This window comes from Mugil cephalus, chromosome 20 (genome assembly GCF_022458985.1).
Source record: "Mugil cephalus isolate CIBA_MC_2020 chromosome 20, CIBA_Mcephalus_1.1, whole genome shotgun sequence".
In the NCBI taxonomy this organism is placed as follows: Eukaryota; Metazoa; Chordata; class Actinopteri; order Mugiliformes; family Mugilidae; genus Mugil; species Mugil cephalus.
The window spans coordinates 1,214,506-1,236,626 of record NC_061789.1 but is presented as its reverse complement, the minus strand read 5'-3'; the positions used below and the strand labels follow the sequence as shown (position 1 = coordinate 1,236,626).

Below are 22,121 nucleotides of genomic sequence, written 5' to 3'. Positions count from 1 at the left end.
AAGTGGAGTTACAGGAGAAATAAACCAAGTGTTATAGTATCAATAGCCTTATAATAAGGCTCTTATTGCTATTAAATGGAAACAAATAGCAATAACAGTCATAAGCTACAATACCTATTAAACTTATTACTTACTTATAATAATAGCATTTAATATTTATTGCAAAATGTTAAATTGCATGGTTTACAAAGCCAGAAAAGTGGACATTGAATTATTTGTATTAATCTAATCTAGAATGGAATGAACTAACGTTAATTGCCTAGTAACAATAATTTAAATGAAAAAATAAAAAAATAAAAGTTTTTTTTAGGGATATTGGTTGAGTTTTAAAGCTGCTGCTAATTAACATATAATGTGGCTCCAGACTGACTCTATAATGAGTGATTAGAAATAAACTAATTGCTATAGTAATAATAGCCTTATAATAAGTAGCATTCATGAATTTAAATGAGAGCAAATAGCAATAATAGTCATCAGCTAACACACCAGATAAAACACTTTGACCTGTTAAACTTATTACTTATTTAATCATAGTGATAGTAGCCTTTAATATCTATTGTACAATGTTAAATTGCAAAGCCAGAAAAGTGGAACTTCAATTATGTTTATTAAACTAATCTTGATCATGAATGAACTCATATTAATTGCCTGGAAAAGGAACTGTAAAAAAAAAAAAAAAAAAAAAAAAAAGTTTCTTGTCATGTGGCTCCAGACTGACTCTGACTCTGGTGAGTTATTTTAAAGGAAGGTGGAGACGCGCACAGACGCGGCTCAGTGCTCCCTGAAAAGATGCTTTCTTTGGCTACAGCTGAGTGATGGTAGATGGTGATTGTGTGGTTGTGTGTGTTAGAGTGTTTTATGTGTTGCACATGGAAATTTCGCATTTGGCACAAAACCTAACGCGGATTAGAAATAAACCGTATTGGCTGAGTTTTAAAGTTGCTGCTTATGTTCCGGGATAGTTTTTGTCATGTGGCTCCAGACTGACTCGAGCTGTTGTGTACATCAGCTGTTTCAGCAGGTCGGACGAGAAAGCGTTGCTGCGCTCCTGCCCTTCCTCTTCCAGTCACTAGGGAGAGACCGTGGACCGGGGAAGCTGCTGTCCTGTCACTCCGCTCCGAGGATCCCACGGCAGGCAGGCAGGCAGGCAGGCGGCCAGAGGCTCAGAGTCTGCGCTCCACCGCCGCCATCCGCTCGCCGGCCTCCGGGACGCGTCGCACTCCCCGTCCAGGGATGGAGAAAGACGCCTCTGATCCGGACCCGTCCCGCCAGCGGAACGGCTTCGTGGGGGTGCTGTACGGGGAGTTCACCGACACCCTCGACGACAGGGTCCGGTACTCGGTGAGCCTGACGGAGAGCGCGCTGACCATCCGGAGGATCTCCTCGTCCCCCGGCCGGACCGAGGCGGTTTTTAAGCTGGTGGACTGTGTGGGCTGCCGGGCGTACAGAGGCCCCGGCGGCTCGGACGTCGGCGCCTACTTCACGGCTTACTTCTACCCGTTCAAGAGGCGCTGGATGAGCGCGGGGCTGACCCGGCAGAGGGTGGAGCAGTGCTTTCGGGTCGCGCTGGTCCAGGACCCGCTCGTCAACCTGCAGGAGGCTGAGAGGTGGGCTCACGCCATCAGGGATGCTTCAGCGCTGCAGGCGCCCCGGAGAGACGGTGAGCAGGGAACACACCTGGGGGGTGATTTAAAAAGAAACTTTAATGTGAGGATGGTGAACACGAAACATGCTGGATGTGTTTTATAAGAGCCTGAAGTGAAGAGAAGTGAAGTGAGTGAACCACATGGTTCCTGAGTCTAAGCGCGCTCTACTGAAACAGGTTTTGCAGAAATTCCTCCCTTGTCCCCTCAGTAACCTGCTCTACCTGCCATGACAGGTGAAAGATATGGCTCAGAGCTGCAACTGCTGCTTCATTCATTCATTCATTCATGCACCTTCTGGATCTGAAGCTGATCAAGTTTCTAGTTAAAGCAGATCCTCCTCTGGTTGCTCAGGCGCCATCGTTTTCTGCTAAAGCAAATTCCCCCTGAGACTTTATTGTTGACGGGTGGAAAAAAAAAACACACACACATCAAAACAACTTCTGTTTCCAGCAGCAGCAGCAGCAGCAGCAGCAGCCTTGTCTAATTAGGTCTCATCATGTCTGTTTAAAATGCAGACAGCTTTCAAGTTCCTTTGTCTCCCAGTCTCATTAGCGCCTGTTGTTTCCCAGTGACGGGGCAGTTAACGTGAATACACAAGTGTTTATGCAGCTTCATTTTGGGACAAAGAGGTGGTTCTGTTTACAAGGCAGGTGACATCCTCTTCATCCTATTCATCCTCTTTATCGTCCAGCCTCCACACTGAGATGTTTAAAGCTCAGCTCATGGAAGGAGCGGATATTTGACTCAGCAGTGACTAATTTGCCAGTTTTACCAAAGATGGAGGCCGGCGTGAGCAGGGGACGAGGAATGAGGTCGCCCTCCTGCTCGCAGCCTCCAGGTGTACACTGCAAATACAGGGGGGGCCTGTCTGCTGTGCACAGTGTTGTCACTCTGGATTCATCAAAGACAGTTGTGTGTGTGAAGTCTCATTTTCCAGATTAGTTTTTCTGTCTGATCTTTAATTTATTGGCTTGTTTTAGCAGATTCAGATCTGGGCCAATAATCCCGCAGACGACACAATAAATGAGTAATGTTGTGCTAATCGACGATGAGGCAGAGATGCTGCTTCTGTGCCCCGTCATGGAGGCTGCATGAAAGTCAGAGATTCACTAATCCCTCCTCCTCCTCCTCCTCCTCCTTGTATGTTTACCCCCTGAGTTAATTGCACGTCGTCTCGTCTGAGGCCGCAGATGGAGAAGCTGGATTAAAAGTGCAGCTCAAGATTTTAGGCTGAGAGCCATGAAGTGATTAAACTCCAACATGTGGAGGTGTAGTTCGCAGTGTGGCTGGTTCGTGTTGATATCCATCCATCCATACGTACATCCATCCATCCATCCATCCATCCTACCAGTCAGGTTTTTATTCTCTCTGCAAGTTATTTGGAAGGAAGAAAACAATGGTGATACAGTGACGCAATGGAGAAGATGCACAGAGAGATTGCAAAGGAATGAGATGACAGTTTGATTGTTGTCACGAGTGGCTGCTTTTTATGTTCCTCCTGCTGCCTGTCATGCATTTGACTTATTTCTGTGTCACAGGGTCAGATGGGCAGATAGACAGATGAATTCTTGCGTAAACTTTTAAGAGTAGCGTAGCATCTCCAGGGAACGCTACATGTCCAGTTGTTCTTGTTTCAGCTCGTTTGTTTTATATCTAGGTTTAAAGTTCCTTTATTGACCCACTAACAAACTAAAAGCTGCAGTACATGAGTTAGGTTCAAAGACACCAATCAGGACACCATCAACTCATCTAATCTAATCTCGCACCGCCACGGCTAAGTACTCTCTGAGTGTCGTCCTGGGAAAATGTGGCATAGTAACGCTGAATCAATGAGAGACGAGTGAATCTTTTTCTCTCAAACTCGAGTGTGCAGGGCATCAAACGTAAGCGCTGGATGATGGATCCAGCGTCTCCACAGACGTGGAGTGTAAAGCAGAGGTGTCGAGTTCAGGGGCCACATTCAGCCCTTTCTGATCTCCAGGGAGCAGGACCAGTAACACAACAGCATAATAACCTTTAAATGACGACAACTGTACTGTTTCCCTACAGTGACATTTAATGAACAGCCTGAAGTTCCTTAAGAAGAGTAAATGTAATTCTGACACATTTCTGCCATCTCCTGTTTAGGGTTTCACTCAGTACGTTTACATCCATGTGAAGAAAAAAAAACAATTATTGCTTTAATCCGACTTTAACTGGACAACACATGTGCATGTGAACATGTTACTCCGACTGCCGACAGATAAGGAGATTGGAAATCGATTTTCTCCATCATGTATACGCTTTAATCAGAGTTTAACTGGACAACACATGTGCTCCACACACATGCACTGTGACCCCGGAACAAATAGATCCAAGAAAGCTGGAGAAAGCAGAAGAAGAAGAAGGTAAACAGAGCCGGCAGAAGAACCACCTGAGGGATAGCGCCATCTATCTGCACCAGAAGTAGCGCCAGATTAAAAAGCCAAACTATTATACATTTTGTTGTTGTGTATTATATGATGTAATAGGTCAACCAGAAAGGGGGCGATATTAACCTGCTGAAAAGACACATATCGCCACCTAGTGTGGAGGAGGAGGAGGACATGTTATTAGATTTACTCCGCTGCATGTAAACTGGGACAAGGACCACGTTCAGAAAGTCAAATTTAGAGCATCGCTCCATTAAGCTGTGCATGTAAACACACTGACTGTTGTTGTCATAGCCACAACTCTGACTAAAACAGCGTGAACCCTAGTGGGCAAATTGGGAATAGCAATTCCTTCTAGTTTTCTTGAAACATTGCAGTTAATATGTATTATAGTTTTAGTATATTGTTACCTTTAAACACCTGACCTCAGCTGATACTAGAGATGCTGTCAAACACAATTTAGCTGCAACTTGTGTGCAATGACAATAGTAAGTTCTTCTTCATCTTTCATATGGACACAGACTGTTACCTTATTTGGTGACTCATTGAATTTCTCTGAATCTTCACTCTGAAACGTGTCAGTACTGCTGCAGTGTGAGCACGGTGTTGGCAGAGGCAACCAGCTGTGGCTGTGCTTTGATGCGTTCGGTTTTCCTTCGTTCTCGGGGTCAGGCGCGTCCGTCAGTGCCGACCTCCTCCGGGCTCGTCTGGCGTCGCCTCAGCTTCCTCGATGACCTCTGGCCCCGGTCAGAGCCTCGGTCCCTGTGGAGCCTCCATCTCCTGCTCGGTGACACGGCTGTGACGGACCGTGAAGCCTCAGTGGGCGGCGGTGTTTACTCTCCACAGACCTCTCCAGCAAACACTCACCCCGACCTCGGAATGCATTTTATTTGCAGAAACGTCTGAATATAGTTTCACATGTTTTTCTTGAATGGTTTTAAACAGATCCTCAGTCTGAGCTGCAGAGTGCGACACTGAACGTCTTTATTTAGAATTTCTTTCTCTGCACTTGTTAGCTCTCACCCCTCGTCACCTCCAGTCTTCCTGTCTCCTGCTCAGTGTGTTTGGTGTGAAATATGCACAGTGCAGCTGGAAGTTCGCTCGGCAGTGTGATGGGCTGGATGTGCCTGCAGCTATCTGACTCCACATCTCAGACATTTCACATGCGCTGCCTGGATCCTGCTACTTGTCACACTCCCAGGTCAGGAGGAATGTGCAGGAAGGAGTCGGTTTAGCATCGATGCACTGAATGAAGGTTTCAGTGGAAGCATTTATTTTTACACGCAGTTTCTCATCCGAAGTTATCCGGTTTATTGACAGTAAATCCTTGTTTCATTAAGGTGTTAATGTTTAAGTTTTAGTATTTTGAAGAAGCTGTGAATCCTTAAAAAATGCTTCTCATTGTATTCAACTCCCATTTTAACCTTTATCTTAAGCAGTGATTGATTAAATGAATTCATTCAGTTAGTTACAGGCGGCCACATAAGGACAGAAAGAAATAAAAGGGATACTGGAAAAATGAGAAGAAGACGAGTCGCTTCCAGATAAGAAATACATGAAACCTCTGAACAAGGCGCAAACAAGAGCACATGATAGCAGGTGATGCAGGACCTGAATTCAGCTAATATTTGTCACATAACTAATTATACACAGTGTAATACTGTTAAAGATAGTATAAACAATAGGGGTGGGAATTTCTTTCTCTCGATACAATATTGAGTTTAAAAGAAAAAGAAAATTTCATGTTTTTGGCTGAGAAAATTCCTCCAATAAATTGGTAATGGATTAAAAAAAAAAAACATCTTTGGTTGATTAGACATTTTTTATACATTTTTTTAATTTTCTCCCATAATTTTAATTTTCTTTAAATACACATTAACATGACGTCACATCACATTTTAGTAAAGAGATAAATGGAGGTTGCATGGCCGCTGTGTGTTTGAAATGAAAAAAAAAAAATATATATTTGAACCTGGGTATTATTTCAATAGCTTAATACTGAATGCAAAATTATAATAATAATGTATATTTATATATATCACGAGGCAGAGTTTAATATAGACCACATGCACACCTAGGGTCAATTAGCCTAACGAGCTTGTCTTTGGATGGGGGAGGAAAGTGTAAGAAATTAAAAAGGTAAAATAAGAAAATATGCAGTAAGGCAATACTAGAAAACATGAGGTTATATAAGAAATTAAAAGTTATTATAGGAAAATGAGACTCAATAAGCCATTTTTGAAGGTTTTAAATACATATAAACAGTCTCTATTTGCTCATGATGCCTGATTCATTCATTAAACCAGCCACCCTCTAGTGATACAGCAACTATCATCATCAGGGCTCCTGTTTATTCTTCTAACTTTATGATCAGACTCTTGTTTCCACTGAGCTTTTATCTGCAGTAAATCCCGTGAATGCCTCTCCATGTAATCCATCATCACATCTGATGTGTATATATAACATGATGACATATGAGCTTACGCATACAGTATGAGCTGCTCCAGGTTTCTTCCTCTTCTCCCTCTTCACTTTGCTCAGCGTTATAAATTAAACCACACTCAGTTAAGTTCTGCTCTGTCTTGATTTTTAGAATGAACACATTCCTGGGCCTCGTTTGCTTCCTTTCATTCTGACCTTTCCATGTCTCTCTGTGGCTTTATTAGAGGGAGGACGCGCTTCAGCTCAGCACACTTGAGTGTAAAGCCTGCCCGATTGTGACTCTCTTTCATCGTCAAAGGCCACTTTCCACTGCGTTCTGGAAGTGTGGAGAGGAGCTTTTGTGCGTGAAAGCCCCACATTGTGCTCGGATACGTGTGGTGGACAACAACAGGGATCCTGTGTGGGTGAATGGTGACAGGGTTTGGCACAAGGCCTCTCTTCCTGATGGGTTCACACCTCTTTCTCTGAGATATTTCTGTCTCATCCTCACCGGATAAATGAGGTAGAAGCTGCAGCGCCGTAGAGCTGGAGTTAAATTCCATTATTGTTATTTATATATATGGTATAAATATATCCTGTAGGCCTTTATAGGTGCAGCTGCATTTTGTATATTAAATCCATTCATTACACGTAGGGACATGCAATATTGCAATGAGTCACAGAGTGATCAAGGAGGTAGGAGTTAATTAGTTTATACTTGTCCCTGCTCCTTTTCCTTATTTTTGTTCCTGAGTCTTCTGCAGACCTGAGAGACCTTCACAGGACGTGTGGTTGTAGGAGATCAGAGAGTTAGACCAGTCAGGGATTTATATGCATAACCAAAAATCTTAAAATAAACCCTAAACCGCCCTTAGAGCTGGTGAAGGGAGGTCAGGACAGAGGAGATGTGTTCTGGGTACAAGGTTAAACATCAATACTGAGCCCAAAGAAAATATTTCATTGATTGCAGAGGTTTGTCCATCTCACACCAGAGGAACCTGACACTAAAGCGTCTCTCATCCAAAATGTTTCTGACTCTTTTGATCCAGGGCTCATAAGGTCAAGGGCGTCTGCAAGATAATCCACCTCCAGAGAGATTCCCTTTAAAAGCTGCAAATGCTTTTAGCCCCAGACAGAAACTGTTTGACAGTTAAGTGGTTAAATCCACCGGGATCTTTATGGGCAAACAAATACATTTGAAAATAGTTCAGTTACTAAATGTGAATCACGGTCCCATCAGGATTGTGAAAAGGGACAATTTTACATGTAGAGGAACCAAATCCAGTCCTCACAGAGCCTTCAGGTGATGAATCCTTAAGTCTTTCCATTAATCCGTCAGACTTTAAACAAGCAACAGGAGGGTTTGATGAATAATTGGTTAGATCCTGAATGAGAAGTGTCTGTAAGGCCTCTCACTCTTTACTGATTCATGCTTTATGTTTCATCCTCTGAGTGCATCCAGAGCCACAGCCGTCCTGAGGGACACGAGGCTGCTCCTATGCATTCTTTAAATAGCCCCCTCTTGTCTTCATCCCCTCTCTCTGTGTCTCTGTCTCAGGTGTGGTGTACAGCGAGGTGCGAAGGCCCGGCAGGATCATGATTCTGGTGAATCCCCAGAGCGGCCGTGGACAGGCCCTGCAGCTCTTCACCGGCCACGTCCAGGGGATGCTCACAGAGGCCTCGGTCCCCTACACACTCGTCATCACAGGTCGGTGGATTCATTGCTACTACTACAAACACTTGTGTGCAGAAGAGTTGGATATGTTGCTTCCAGGCTATGAAATCAGTGTTTCCGCTGAGACAGTAGATAACACGGGGGATTTTCCACTCAGTGAATCAGTGCCAGTGAATATCAGGTCTCCCCTCCAGAGAAGACCACCCAAGATTATCTGTGTGACCTTTTAAAGGTGATATTTGTCAGTACAGGCAGAGATATTTATATCCCTTGGTTTGTTTTGAAAGAAAAATAAAGGATTTTATGGCCACACCACAATAGGTTCTAATTCGTGCCATAGAGGTTTTAGTAACAGGGGAAAGTATATGTAGACATTGGTTTATAGTTATTGACGTCATGCTAATAGAGGTGCCTTCATATGAAGCAGGGGATTAAACTATTGACCCTGAACAGCTGAGTTTCTCATTTATTATAAAGTCCGCTCTGAACCAACTCCTGCATTGTTTGTGCGACCTCTGATTTACGTCCGCCGGCATTTAAATTCTCGTCGGAGTCGTCCCAGCTGTTCCTCGTTCCGTCTGGAGCGCCGCTGCCATTTTGTGACCTTAAACTCCGAGAGGCCTCGGTCTGAATACAGAGGAGCTGCTAAACAGCAACAAGAAGATATTCACACGCAAATGATCCTTCGAACGGTTTAACTTTCACCCCTCCGCTCCCTAGCTGTACCTCCTGTCATCAGGCTGAATCTCTGCACTGTCTCAGACTCAGATGGATTATGACAGCAGAGGCAGAAAAAAGAGCGGTGAACCTGTTTGAGAGAATGTGGATGTGCACTTAGACTCTTGGTCCAAACTCCTGGGACTTTCCGGAAGGTCAGCAGCAGATGATGCCGGAGCAGAAATGAAGGCGAGAAATGTGCCGAGCCAACGTCCTTCAGTGGTCGGGCACAGGAGCCTGTTCACCGAGCTCCTTGATGACTGGCTCACGTTGTCTTTGCCTGAGGAAGGACACGAACCAATGGAGGCGTCTCTCGTGCCGGCGTGTACCTTTTACATACTGTATGAAGCATCCAGCGTAGTTTAGACTTCACCTGGGTAAACCTCAGACGCAGGCAGCAGATGGTGACATTAAGAGGAAACTGCTGCATTTCCAAAAAGAAGCAATTTACAAAACATCTAATGTGTGCGTTGCTTTCTCAGAGGAAGTGTTCATTGTCTTCGACGTACAGACGCAATTAGCCCAAACTGTGGTTTATTTCTGTTTTTATTAATTCAGATAACTCAAACAAAACTTGGACTCCTGAAACTTGAGCATATATCAGCATTATAACAACTGCCTAAAATAACTTTAGTGTTTTAGTTTGGTCAACGGGCTTATAAGACCTTCAGGGAGCTTTATAGGCACTGTCATGGCGTCCACTTTTTATCCAGTCCATATTTGTGACCTCCCTCTGGAATGAGGAGGTTGCTGGGAAGTGAAGCATCAGGCTCAAAGTGCTGAGTCAGCGGTGCTGTGCAGCAGTTACTGCCCCGGTCTGTCTACACAGCTCTTCACCGACGGACGCCTCCAGCAAACAAACAAACAGAGGCAACGTTTGGGAGCATCCACCGGGGGGGGGATGAGGGTCCCGGGAGGGCGTGGAGACGGGGACGGACAGAGGCTTTTTATTTCACATGTGGTTCAATCAATACTTGAGGAAATATTTCCATCATGATGGCTGCTCGATATTTTCCTGCCTCCCTCCAGCTCTTTCAAGCTGCCTCTTTCCTTTTTGCTCACACAGAGCCGACTGAACTGTGCTGTGGCTTTAAAGCATCCCCCCACAGAGAGACCCACTCAAGGATGCCGCCAGTGAAACTAGGCTGAACAAATATCGCATCAACACTCGCACACAGACATGCAGATATTTGTCAGGCACAGATGTTTTCAGGCCGGCTCAGCTGCCTCGGAGCTGTTGAGTAGCCCTGGATGGGCTAATGTGATATGTTTGGCCTGATAAGGGGGAATTGAATCTCTTTTCTGCCTAATCTCCCTGATCCTGCCCCAGAGGCTGGTGATGAAGTCCCTCTGTCTTTCTCTCTTTCCCTCGTTTTCAGTTTGTCCTTCACTTTGACCCCAGTTTCTGCTTTTCTGTCCCGTCTCTTGTCTTTTTACTTCAGAGCGGCAGAACCACGCACGGGAGCTGGTGAGGAAGGCGGACTTGTCACAGTGGGATGCGCTGGTGATCATGTCTGGAGACGGGCTCCTGTTTGAGGTGCTACATAATGACACGGATGTTAATCAACACCAGATGGATGTGATACCCCCCCACCCCCCCCCCCCCAAACCACCACGATGGCCTGGTTCTATTCTCAGCATGTCTTAGAATAGGACTTTTAATTTTTAATTTGTTCTCAAACATGACAAAAGAGTTCAGCTGCTGTGACTCTGGCACCAAAAAACCTGCAGTCACGGAGTCTTCACTTGAAGTCCCATCTATCAGACAGGGTTCAGTGTGTAATGCAATGAAATGGGTGTACCCCAGGGGTCTGTCTTAGAGCTCATTTTATTTAACTTGTATTTCAATGCATGCAAAGGGTGAGAAGTACAGATGTATGACGATGACACAGTCATCTACGTCCATGCAAAAACTAGACACAATGATGCATGTGCAAAATGGCTCACTGACTCTCAACTGTATCATAATATAAAGAAAACTGTCTGTTTTATAGTAACACAAATAATGCATCAGACTGTGATGCTCAAGTCCAGATATCTGGGGAGACTATCCAAACAGTCTCTCATTATAAATATTCAAATGTATCTTTTCAAAATCAAGTAATCTAGATATAACCTCTCATATTTTGGATATATTAGAAACTGCTTGACAGCAGCTGTTGCAAAACTTTTCATGAACTCATTGAACCTACAGTATGACAAGTTGGACCCAGGCAACAAACACTGAAACCCATTTTATCACTGCATAAGCAAGTGCTCAAGCTGCTGGATAAAAAAGCCCAAACTCTATCATCACTGTCACATTCTTGATAAACATCCTTAGCTGGGAGAACTTAATAAAACACACTGATGCTTATTTACTTTTTCTGCTATAAAGCAGAAAGATTCCAGTTGAAAAGTAACAAGGTCAGAGAACACTGTGTGATCCCTCATAGAACTAGGGCCTTTAATCAATTGTGTTTTTCTGTGAGAGCTTCTAAATTATGGAATACAATACATATAGACATAAGAAACTTTACCTCTTACAATACATTTAGTCTCCACCTGAAGGACTAAATATGTGAACAGCATTAGCTGTGTCTGCCTTATAGCCTGCGTGTTGTTTCTGTTCTGGTTATTGTATCTGTTTTAGCTTTGAGCTAGCTTAATGGCTAATGCCCGTTTTTCAGTGATGAATGACTTGTTTTTCGCTGCAATTTTAACAATTTTGATTTGATGTCTGGATTCAGTCCAGTGAATCTAAGTTATCGTAGTGTGGAGAGTGGAGTTCATACTTTGTGTTCTCTACTCCAGAAATGTTCTGGTCATCCAACGCTGCCATAACCCTCTCTGTAAAACTTTTCTACTTGGCGTGGGTGCACATTTTTTGGTGGTGAATCAAGTTAGTGGTGTTGAATGATGGTCTCCTACTACCACCCCCCCAAAACATCCACATTGCCTAATCTACAAATTTCTGTATAACAGATAGCAGACACCATCTTCTTCTTAGTTTTTTGGCTGCTTTGACACAAGCCAACCACCGTTTTGATGCTACAGGGATGTAATTTTGATTTAATGAAAGTTAACAACACCAGTGAAGGGAGGTGGCCACTGGAAAACCCCAATGATGTGTGGCATACCGGCTACTGCCGTTGGCTAGGCAAGTTGGCAGGTGTCTTCTGGTTGGTTGCTAGCATGGAGCCGACTGCTAGCCCTAGCCTGCTGGTCAGTTTTCAGTTGGACTGTGCTTCTGAATGTGGTTTGCCTGGGACAAAGACTTAATCTTCCAGAGTAAAGTTCTTCCACACAACAGACATCTTCTTCTTCTTTGTTTTTTTGCTGATTTGACACAAGTTTTGATGCTACAGGGACGATGCTAAAATAAATAACTCCAAAAGATCAGGCTTGGTGAAGCTTGATAACGAAAAGATCATTTTAAAAATTCCTGGATGCCTGCATTGGTGCCTTCGTGTTCCCTTGCTGCTTCTGGGTGTTTTAATCCTAGTTTTTGGTTCTTTTGTAGACATTTCCTTCCTTTTAGCTTCGTGTTGTGATTTTTTGTCTCTCTGTGTTCACCCAGGTGATAAATGGTCTGATGGAGCGAGAGGACTGGCAGGAGGCCATCCAGACCCCTCTGGGTATCCTACCAGGTGGCTCCGGTAATGCCCTGGCCGCATCCGTCCACCACTACACACAGTGAGTCTGCCCCTTAATGAGTCATTTAAATGCATGGACTAACTGTGCAAAGAAGAAAAAAAAAGACAATTTATCTCCTTTCTGTGTAATTATGCCAAAAGGCTGACTGGGCACATCGTTCCTCAGAGGGAGGAGAATGGAACCATTTTGCTCTGCAATGAGAGGTCATTCCAGGTGGCGCAAACTCTCAGAGGGGTGATGTAATGGGTGTAGGAACTCCTCTTTTATGAGTGATTACAGTCCAGAGCGCAGCTGTGTATCTGGGGTGTCATCTCCATCTGCTGGCTGGTTGTCAGCACAGCATCAGGGAAGCAGACTGGAACCTGCACCAGTCATCCAGAACATGGTGACCGCACAGCCTAATAAGACCAAAGCAGCTGTGACCAGTTTGTAGGACTCAGATGACAGATGGTACCAAAACATTCAGCTCCAGGTGCTTTAAGTTCAGAGTTGATGGTTTGTTCTTCCTTGGTTTAAAACTGGGATCACAGTTTGTCTCCTGACCAAAAGGATTTGGACAAGGAATTCTTGGGATAGAAAATTTAGTCTACTTTCTAAATATCTAGAGCTTTATGATGTGATTTGTGAGTTTCTTTCTGTGACAATCCCTCAGGTCGCCTCCAGCCTGGAACGAGGAGCTGCTGCTGAGTTGTGGCTTCATCCTGTGTAAAGGTCTGGTTGGCTCTCTGGACCTGGTTTCCGTCCACTTGGCCTCGACGCAGCGCCTCTTCTCGTTCCTCTCCCTGGCCTGGGGCTTCGTGGCAGATGTTGACACTGAGAGCGAGAAGTACCGCCACGTTGGCGCCATCCGCTTCCTCATGGGCACCCTGGTCCGCCTGGCCTCCCTCAGAGTGTATCAGGGCCGGCTGGCGTACCTCCCCATTAAAGAAGCACAGAATCCTCCGAGAGGGAGCGTCATGGATAATCACCCACCCTCCACGCCTCAGCACCCGTCCCTCTGCTCCTCCCTTCCTTGTCAGCTCATCCCCAACACCTCCTCCAAGCAGAGCTCTCGACACAACAGCTCAAACTCCAACCGCAATGCCATCAGCACCAAAGGACCTGAGACACAGAGCGACAGCAAAACCAGAGCCCCTGTGGACTCTCTGCTCCCTGGCCTGGACCAGCCGGTCCCAGAGAGCTGGACCCTAGTGAAGGAGGAGGACTTTGTCTTGGTGCTAGCGATTTACCAGTCCCACCTGGCCGAGGACCTGTGGACGGTCCCCGGTGCGACCGCAGACGACGGCGTGATCCACCTGTTCTACGTGACGGCGGGAATCTCCCGTCCCGCCCTCCTGCGCCTCTTCCTCGCCATGGAGAAGGGCGCCCACTTGGCGTGCGGCTGCCCCCACCTGGTGTATGAGAAGGTGAAGGCCCTACGACTGGAGCCCATCTCCCCCCATGGGATGATCACTGTGGACGGAGAGATGGTGGACTATGGCCCTGTCCAGGCTCAAATCCACCCGGGACTTGCCAGACTCATATGCGGATGAACTTGGATTATCTTAATCTTTTTTTTTCCTCTGGCTCTAGTGCTCTCTAGTTTGGCCTTTTAATAATCAGTGTCAAGTTCTGTATGTATGCCGTGTGTTCAGAAGTGCCAAAGACGTTTTATCAGCCTCCGTAAAAAAACAAAACAAAAAAAACTCTATTTTTCTACAGAAGCGACTTGTCCTATTTTTATGGAGCCCGTCCCCTCGTCCGCTTTGATTCAGGGTCAAAGTCATGGATGCTTGTTCTTGTCGCTGGCTGGTCCAGGCTTACAGTAATGAGGGGGGATTGTGTGTGTTTGTGCATGAGAGAGAGTTTGTGTGCAGTGAAGTGTGTGCATATTTGTGCGGTTGTGCATGGGGAGGCTTGGCGGTGGGTGAGGAGCGCATTGTGCACTCTGCTGTCGGACTTCATCAGCACGGCACTCGTGAAGAGAAGCACATTTTCCTGGAGAAACTACGCCTCTTGTCCGACTGTACTACAGCAGGCTGACAATCGAACTACTGGGAACCCAGCAGTTCGACAAATCTTTAATCTTTGTGACATTCACATAGTTTTTGTGATTTTAATCTTCAGCTGCGTTCCCTCCTCCTTCCTGATAGTGCACGAGGTTACCTCCACCTCCATCTCCACCGCTGGCCAATCCATTTCCCGCTTCATCCGCAGCCGTCATTAAACTCTAGGAACTGCCTCCACTCTCACTTTCTTTTTCCCACCCCATCCCCCTTTTCCTCTTATGAACATATCCTCACACACATCCCTTCCCGTGCATCTCTGCAGCACTTAGTGAGGGGGGAGGTGCATGATCTGCAACTGTGCATACGATCCCCTCTCCTCTTGCCATCGTAAGATTGTACTCCCCCTCCTCCTTCCCCCACTCGGTTAACGAGACATCAGCACCTAATGTGTCCTTAGTACGAAGTCTTTTCAAACCCAGCTGAAGCACACTGAGGTGGAGGTTGCGTATAGAGAGGCTTGGGATCAATGAGAGGGAGTCAAGTGCTTCACCTCACCGGGGTGGCCTTCTTTCCGCTGGCTGTGGTGGTGATGAGCGTTAGTGCACCGGAGCAGAGAGGAGTGCAAATGTTAGCATTATCATCAGCGCCCCACCAACCCTCCCTTCCACACTCGCTCGCACACACACACCGGTTTATTTTAGGTCACTATGGTCGCACCAGGACTCTTTCATCCACATCTATGCAGCAATACCAACGTCATAACAGCTTAAATCCTTCAGCTATAGACATCAGAATGTCGTCAGCGTAAAGGAGGTCACGCTCTATAATGCAAAACCGCCTCTCGTGCTGAATTTTAATGCTGCGTTCAGAGACGTTCTGATAATCAGCTTTTTTGTGTGTGTGTTTTGGTGAAACCAGGCCGTCTGAGTGCAACACCATCAATGCATCATTTTCTTCTGCTGGAGCTCAGAGGACGTGGGTTCCACTGGAAGGAGCACAAATATTACAACTCTTTAACCTTCCTGTTGCCCTCTGGGTCAAATGTGACCCGTCACGAATGTTTCACAGAATTTGTAGTACAAGAAGTACAATATATTGCAATTTGCTGAGAAGAAGTTGGTTGAAAACGTGTTCATTTCATTTTTGGCTTTATAAATATTCGAACAGACCACATAATTTTTGAACCATTTTGAAACGGTCAACGGAAGGACAATACAAGAGTAATGCCCAGTTTTTCTAGGGACTGTACAAAAATGATTCAGATGTGTTTGTGTTCCATCTAGAGTCTTTAAAGTCCTGTAAAATATGTGCATATGTATATAAATTAGGATGAGGACCATTCCCCTCTCTCTTTAAACATTTTTGTACAGTCCCTCAATCGTTGATACTTGATAACGTCGACCGTCACTGGTGTAAATTAAAGTTTCCATTTTCACTGCAGTGCCGATTTTTGCCTCAAACTTGATTTTCCATCCGGAGACATTTACACATTGTACGATATCCCAGCTACGACTACGACTCATGTCCGACATACTGCTCCTCCTACTGCTACTGTATCCTCAGCGAAGTTTTCCAGGTGCTTTGAATGCGTTCTCATGTTCTGCAGCTGCACACGTGCACTGTTCATTACTAAATGTATAAAGCCCATCTCGTGAGGGAAGAGATGAGCTATGCAAACGCCTTGTCATGGCTGCAGATGTTTGGTTTGAGGGTTCCCCCTACTGGACGTGAAGTGAAGGTTTTATTTTGAAAATCTTAAACGATGCAATCCCTTCAAACTGTGTTTCTTGCTTTTTATAGTTATAGAAATAATGGTTAAGCTCAGCTGCAGAAGACCATCATGTCTCCAAACATCCAGCTTATTGTAATTCTTCTTTACTTGATAGAAGCTGCAAATACTGATTAGTAAGTTGGTGTAGGGCGTCACTACACTGCTGTTAAACTCATGTACTGTTAAACTGATTTAGCTGCTTTTTACAAACACAAATCTTCATGTGTCTTTTACTGTTACTGAAGTTTTCTACCTGGATTACATGAAGCTGCATCTCTGACTCTTCACTGAAATGATAAAAACCTCCTGACGAGAAGCTCAGTGATGTTTTTATAGTAGAATCACACTCATCAGAAGCCTGGGGGAATGCCATGATTAACAGAAAGAGCTTTTTATTGCTTGTGCTTATGTATAGATCAGTGACTGTTCAATGGGCCATTATGTGAGTTGCATTTGTGGCTTTTGCGTTTTAAAGCAAGTGAAGAAGAGGAAAGATGTTTCTCTAGAAAGTGCCTTAGTCTTAAATCAACACGGTAGTTGAAGTGATGCACGGAAAATAAATAAATAAAATACTTGTTTGACACATGAAATCATGGTTTATCTTTGAAGGACGGTTTGTTTAGTGTGAGTCAGCGTTACACTGAAGAGTGCAATAAAAAAGGGTACAAGGCCTGTGAAGTGTGAAGGAGCTGCATTCATTGAAGTGACTGGTCATTACCAGGCATTCATCACCTCTTAGGATTTTCTTGTGATTATTTTTTTTTTAAAGATGCCTTTTTTAAAAATCAATAAAGTTATTCAAATGAAGATGCCTGTTTCTTGTTTGTTTCTCTCTTTGATCAAACTTGATTAGATTCATCCCTCCATGAAACATGGGGGCTCTAAAAGAAAATGTCAGGACATGAGTCCATGAGCTGAATGTGAAGAGAAACTGGGTCATGGAGGAAGACAAGGAGCCCAAGAACACCAGTGGTTCTCCAGAAGAACCAGATGAATGTTTAGGAACAAGTCAAAGTCCTGAACTTCATCCAGTAGAAATGTTGAGGAAGGACCTGAAGCAAGCAGCAGATGTAGAGAAGTCTGCACCTCATCATTTCTGCCACTAAGGGGCGACAGAGACTCTGTCTTTCATCACCGCTTTGCTCTGCACAGTTTAGACATGAAACATTACATTTTATCAAACTAAATGACTTCATAAAAGTACCTGGCCAGCAGGTGGCAATGTAATCCAAGCAGTAGCAGTTTTTTGTATCTTGTGTGTGCATGTGTTCTCGTTTTTATTAAGTTGTGGGGGCCCAACTCTTGAGGGACACTGACGCGGTGGGGACGTGTTGTATTTGTGTTTGTGAGCAACATGTGGGTTAAAACCTGATCAGACTAAGAGTTAGAGTTGGACACTTGAGCCGGATTTCCATACATGGGCCACCTCTACACTACCCCACACCTTTTTTTAACTACCTTTTCCACTGCTTGGAAAAGAGTGATCCCCGCTCCCCCCCGGTTTTGCAGGCTTAGGCCACACCCACAGTTGTTGCTACTAGCAGCGGGCTACACAGTAAAGTTATGTTCCAACAACCAGTGAACGAAAGAAAACAACTGTTTTGCAGTTATGAGCTTTCAAGCAGAACACAATGAACGTAATAAAAGATAAAAACTTAGCGGAGGACTGCGCCAACGGTGGAATGGATTCAAGACAAGCTTCTGTACCGGCGCCCCCTGGTCTGAGGACGTGTATCGCATCCATCTCCTCGTACTGTTACAGAACCTTTCGGTCAGCACCACTCGTATTGTTGTGCCCCTTGGCTGCTCAATAATCAGTTAAGTTTCTCCTTCATTTGTTTCATCGTCCATAATAAAGCCAAGTTTGTTTCATCTCTGCCACATTGTTCCGAGACCAACTCCCGCTGCATCCTCTCTCCTCCCAACAAGGACAGAAAAGCCCTCACCTCCACGTTGGTCCAGAACGACATTACTTTTCCAGTAATCATTTAAAAAAAAAAACGTACCGACACGTGAGCAAAAGGTGGAAATTGAGCAGCTTACTACTAGTCACAACCAAAACATCCGGCTTTGTAGCTGACGCTGCATCGTGACGATTATTTTCTGACCAATCAGTAGTAATCAGTAGTAAGCAGCGTTCTAAGTCACATTTTTGGCCCCAGTTCACCTACTTCGGATCGGAGGTACTAAAAGGTTCCCAGAACAGTTTCCCTTTGGCCTCGTCCAGCCCACCTTCTAACAATGCAAATAACATTTTAAAGTGGGCGGTGCGGAGCGGTGTGGAGCGGTGTGGAGGTAGGCCCTATATGGAAATCCGGCATTAGTGAATGGAATGTCCTTTCAAACACAGAAACACATGTTTGTGTGTCTGATGTCAGACAGGCTGTAGATCCATTGTTCCACAGGAAGCCACAAATCATTGTCGTGTGTCCTGTGTTTGTTTGACAGCCATGTTCGCGAGCCTCAGGGAAGGTCACGTCAAAGCTCCCAGTCATGCAAGCGTTCATTCTGAACGTCTGTCACAGCCACACGGCTGAATGAATTATCTCCAGATGCGGCGCTGCATGAATGAGAGGAGACGAACCTGAACGATCCTTAAACTCCACCCGCTGAGGAGTTTCTTGAAAATGTCTTTTAAAAGATTTAGTAATCAATGAATCAAATATCGGCCGCTGCAGACGTAGCGTTGCTCTAAGCTCGAGGTGCGAAGCAGTAAAACCTTTCTTATTACTCCTCTAAGCCTCAGAGAAAAGCTCCATCTCACATGATCTCTCAGATAACCTCAGAGCCTCTCGGTCATATTATTCTTTTATAGAGCTGTGCTAAGAATATTTAGCTCTTTCTGTCTTTGACACGCCTGAACAGCGAGTTGTCTCTTGCTGCACAGTGCAGGTGTTCAGTGGCTTCATAATTACTGTAAAGAAAGGGATTCAGCTTCTCCTCCTGGAAGTGGTGGAAGGCAGCAAATCACGCATTAGGCCCTTTACAACCATCAGTTTGAAAACCATTGGTGGAGTTGTTGCACTTCCATTAGGTTAGTTAGGTCCAGAAACTAACATTCAGCATGCACTGTGAAGGACTTTCTGCAGAATTTATAGCAGCACCACCACTAGCATCACACTCGCCTTCATCGTGGGCATGCAGCCGACATTTGAAGTGACGTTTGACGAAGAAGTGCATCGACTCATCTGCAGACTGAAGTTGAACTAAATTGCTTTTGTTGAAAGCGTCGTTTTTCTTTTGGTAAATGGATCTCTTTACAAAGTCTCTGTTCCGTCCCTTCACTCTTCCTCTTTCTTCCCTTAACCTTCTCGTGACAGGTTTAATGAAACGCCACTCTTAACAATCAGCTGCATGCCAGAGGAGGGCGGAGGCCGAGTGATGGTGTGTGGGTGGGTGGCTGCGACCTAAAGCGTTTCTTTTTTCTGAATTTGTTTTTTAAAAGGACCCTCCCTGCTGCTCTATCGCCACAGATCTACAATCTTCCATCTGTCAATCTTTCCTGTCAGCCTGAAAGGGAATGAAGAAAATCAAAACTGAAGACTAAAACTGTAAAATGCAGAAAAAACAACATCAAGACGTTCACACAATCGAAGTAGGCCAAACAGAGCATTGAGATTTGTGAAAGGACAGGTGGATTAATGACGGCTCAGTCCCACTAAACGTCCCGTGGAGCCGTGACAATGAACCAGGATGCTCATAAGCAGAAACTCCCACGAGTGGAATTCGGCGTATTCATGGATACACTTCGGTTTTTCCTGCTGTGACACGTCAAAACGAGAAAGAGGTCACAGCCATCGGGATGAACTCCGGCCCAGAAGAGGCCGTGTTCTCATCAATGGGAAACATCAAGACTTTTCCATGCTCCAGTGAGATAAATGCCAAACCCAGATATTAGTTATCATTCCACTTTTGAAATGATACATCACAGTATGATCCGTTTGTCATGAGCTAACATAAACTGTGCTAACACACCTGTGTCCTTCTAGTTCAGTGGGTTTTTTTAAAAAGAGGCACGGTCATGATCGGCTGCATCCACGCCCTTTTTATTCATAAACTGGCTTTAAAGAGTCAAAGTTGAATTCTCATTGAGATAACTGTTGCTTTTCTCTATTATTTTTAGGAACAGGGTCATAGCAGCATTCAGCAACAGAAAATGGATGAATTCACAACAAAACCTCAAAAACGGCCTTTTCTCACAAATGGTTTTATGGTTTTATTTTTATCTGGTGGATCTCGTGTAGAGTCGTACGCGTTGGCGGAGGAGATGCTCACATTAACTTCACTTAATTAAATCTATAAATATCACACTGTAAAATTAATACTCTGTTAAGTAACGACGCTTTCACACTTCGTTCCCTCGGGTCGGTTTTTATCTCACACGTGATTCAGGTTGCGGTTTATTTATAATGGTGCAGGATTAACATGGGGTTAAATGAAATGGTGTGGATGAGAGAACCATAAGAAGCAGTTCAGTAACTTAAATATAAAATGTCTGGTGGTAGAAACTGTCCTTCAGTCCAGGCTCAAACCTTTAGGAGACTGATCCAAACCAACATGAACCTGGCAGCGCCTCTGGCTCCTGTCGTCCTCCACTTTTTGCAGCAGCTTTCTTCCCACCTGCAGGGGGTGGTCTCCCTTTTCCTTCAGCTTAAAGCCTCGTTCTAGCCAACAGAAGGTGTGCAGGACTCTAATTATTCTGATGAGCCGGCGCTGGGTTAGGCTGATCTCTCCTTTATGGCATCATTTTAATTAAACTATAGGTTTGTTTTTTTTGGACAGTTTTCTCCTCTGCAGTGAACATGTCTGACATTATCTTTAAAGCCACAAGCCAAACTCTGATCCTTGGAACACTCTGAACATGCACCCAGTCGACCTCTCAGATATGTGACACGCCCTCTCCTCCCCGAGGACCCAGACATAATTCACCTGGGTGAGGTGCAGCTCAGTGTCTCCGCTCCGCTCGGCTGCAGGACGGAGGACGGCGTCTTTGTCTGCCTCCTCTTTTAAACAAACACTGAGTCTGATTTGGTTCTCTGTGCATGTTGGACACTGTGACGGCTCATGTTTTAAATGTGGGGCGACCGAAGATTGTGTTATGTGAAGCCAGAGTCCCTGAGGAGAACACACAAGCTGCAGCAGAACACCTGAGAGTCCTGAGGCTCTTTTAAAGCTCCTCTCCTCTGCATCTACTGGGAGCAGAAACATTAAACGTGTACCTCTCTACAATTAGTCCTCCTGTTTAGTCTACAGTCCTTGTTTGAAACGATGTGCGTGCCTTTGATCGAGTCCAAACGGACTAGCAGGACTCCTCGTTGTTACCCAGAGGGCTGAGTGAGCGTGAAAAGGCGTTAATTAAAGACTTGTCAGGAAGTGTTGGCATCGGCTACACCTGCACTTCATCTTCTCCATCCATTTTCTTCCATAGTGGTGCATTACCACTTTACAGTCCAGGGCGAACCCATGCTGCAGGCGTTTCCTTCAAAGCCGACAACCACCAAGACACAAAACCATTTTATTTCCGGGGCCGTTACAACCCAACAGCTTCTCAATCTCAACAACGTGGGACCCTGTGCTGTAAAATGTTCTTTTATTAATTTATAATTCCTTTCACCCCCGACGCTCTCAAGCATTTAAGTATTTATGGATCCATGTGGGTGTGAATGTGTCAGTGTGGGTTTTGTTTTAGAGGCTGCAAAAGGAAATTCCATCATGTTGTTTCTGTTATTTGTTTTTCTTACGATGGCAACAAAGTTTATTTTAAAACTAACTCTGTCGAACTGAACAGCTGCTTCTTTGAAACTGAAAAAGTGAAATGTAGCTTCTCTTCTTCTTAATAAGCTACTTGAAACCCAA

At 44.8% G+C, this 22,121-nt stretch overlaps 1 protein-coding gene across 1 annotated transcript; it reads left to right on the top strand.

Moving 5' to 3' along the window:
• The first annotated feature begins 744 nt into the window (after positions 1–744).
• On the top strand, positions 745–17,072 carry LOC124997336 (sphingosine kinase 1). The gene is made up of 5 exons (XM_047570961.1): positions 745–1,660; positions 8,037–8,186; positions 10,313–10,407; positions 12,430–12,545; positions 13,159–17,072. The coding sequence occupies exons 1-5, from the start codon at positions 1,234–1,236 to the stop codon at positions 14,036–14,038; spliced, it is 1,668 nt and encodes a 555-aa protein (XP_047426917.1). The 5' UTR covers positions 745–1,233; the 3' UTR covers positions 14,039–17,072.
• Positions 17,073–22,121: the final 5,049 nt, after the last annotated feature.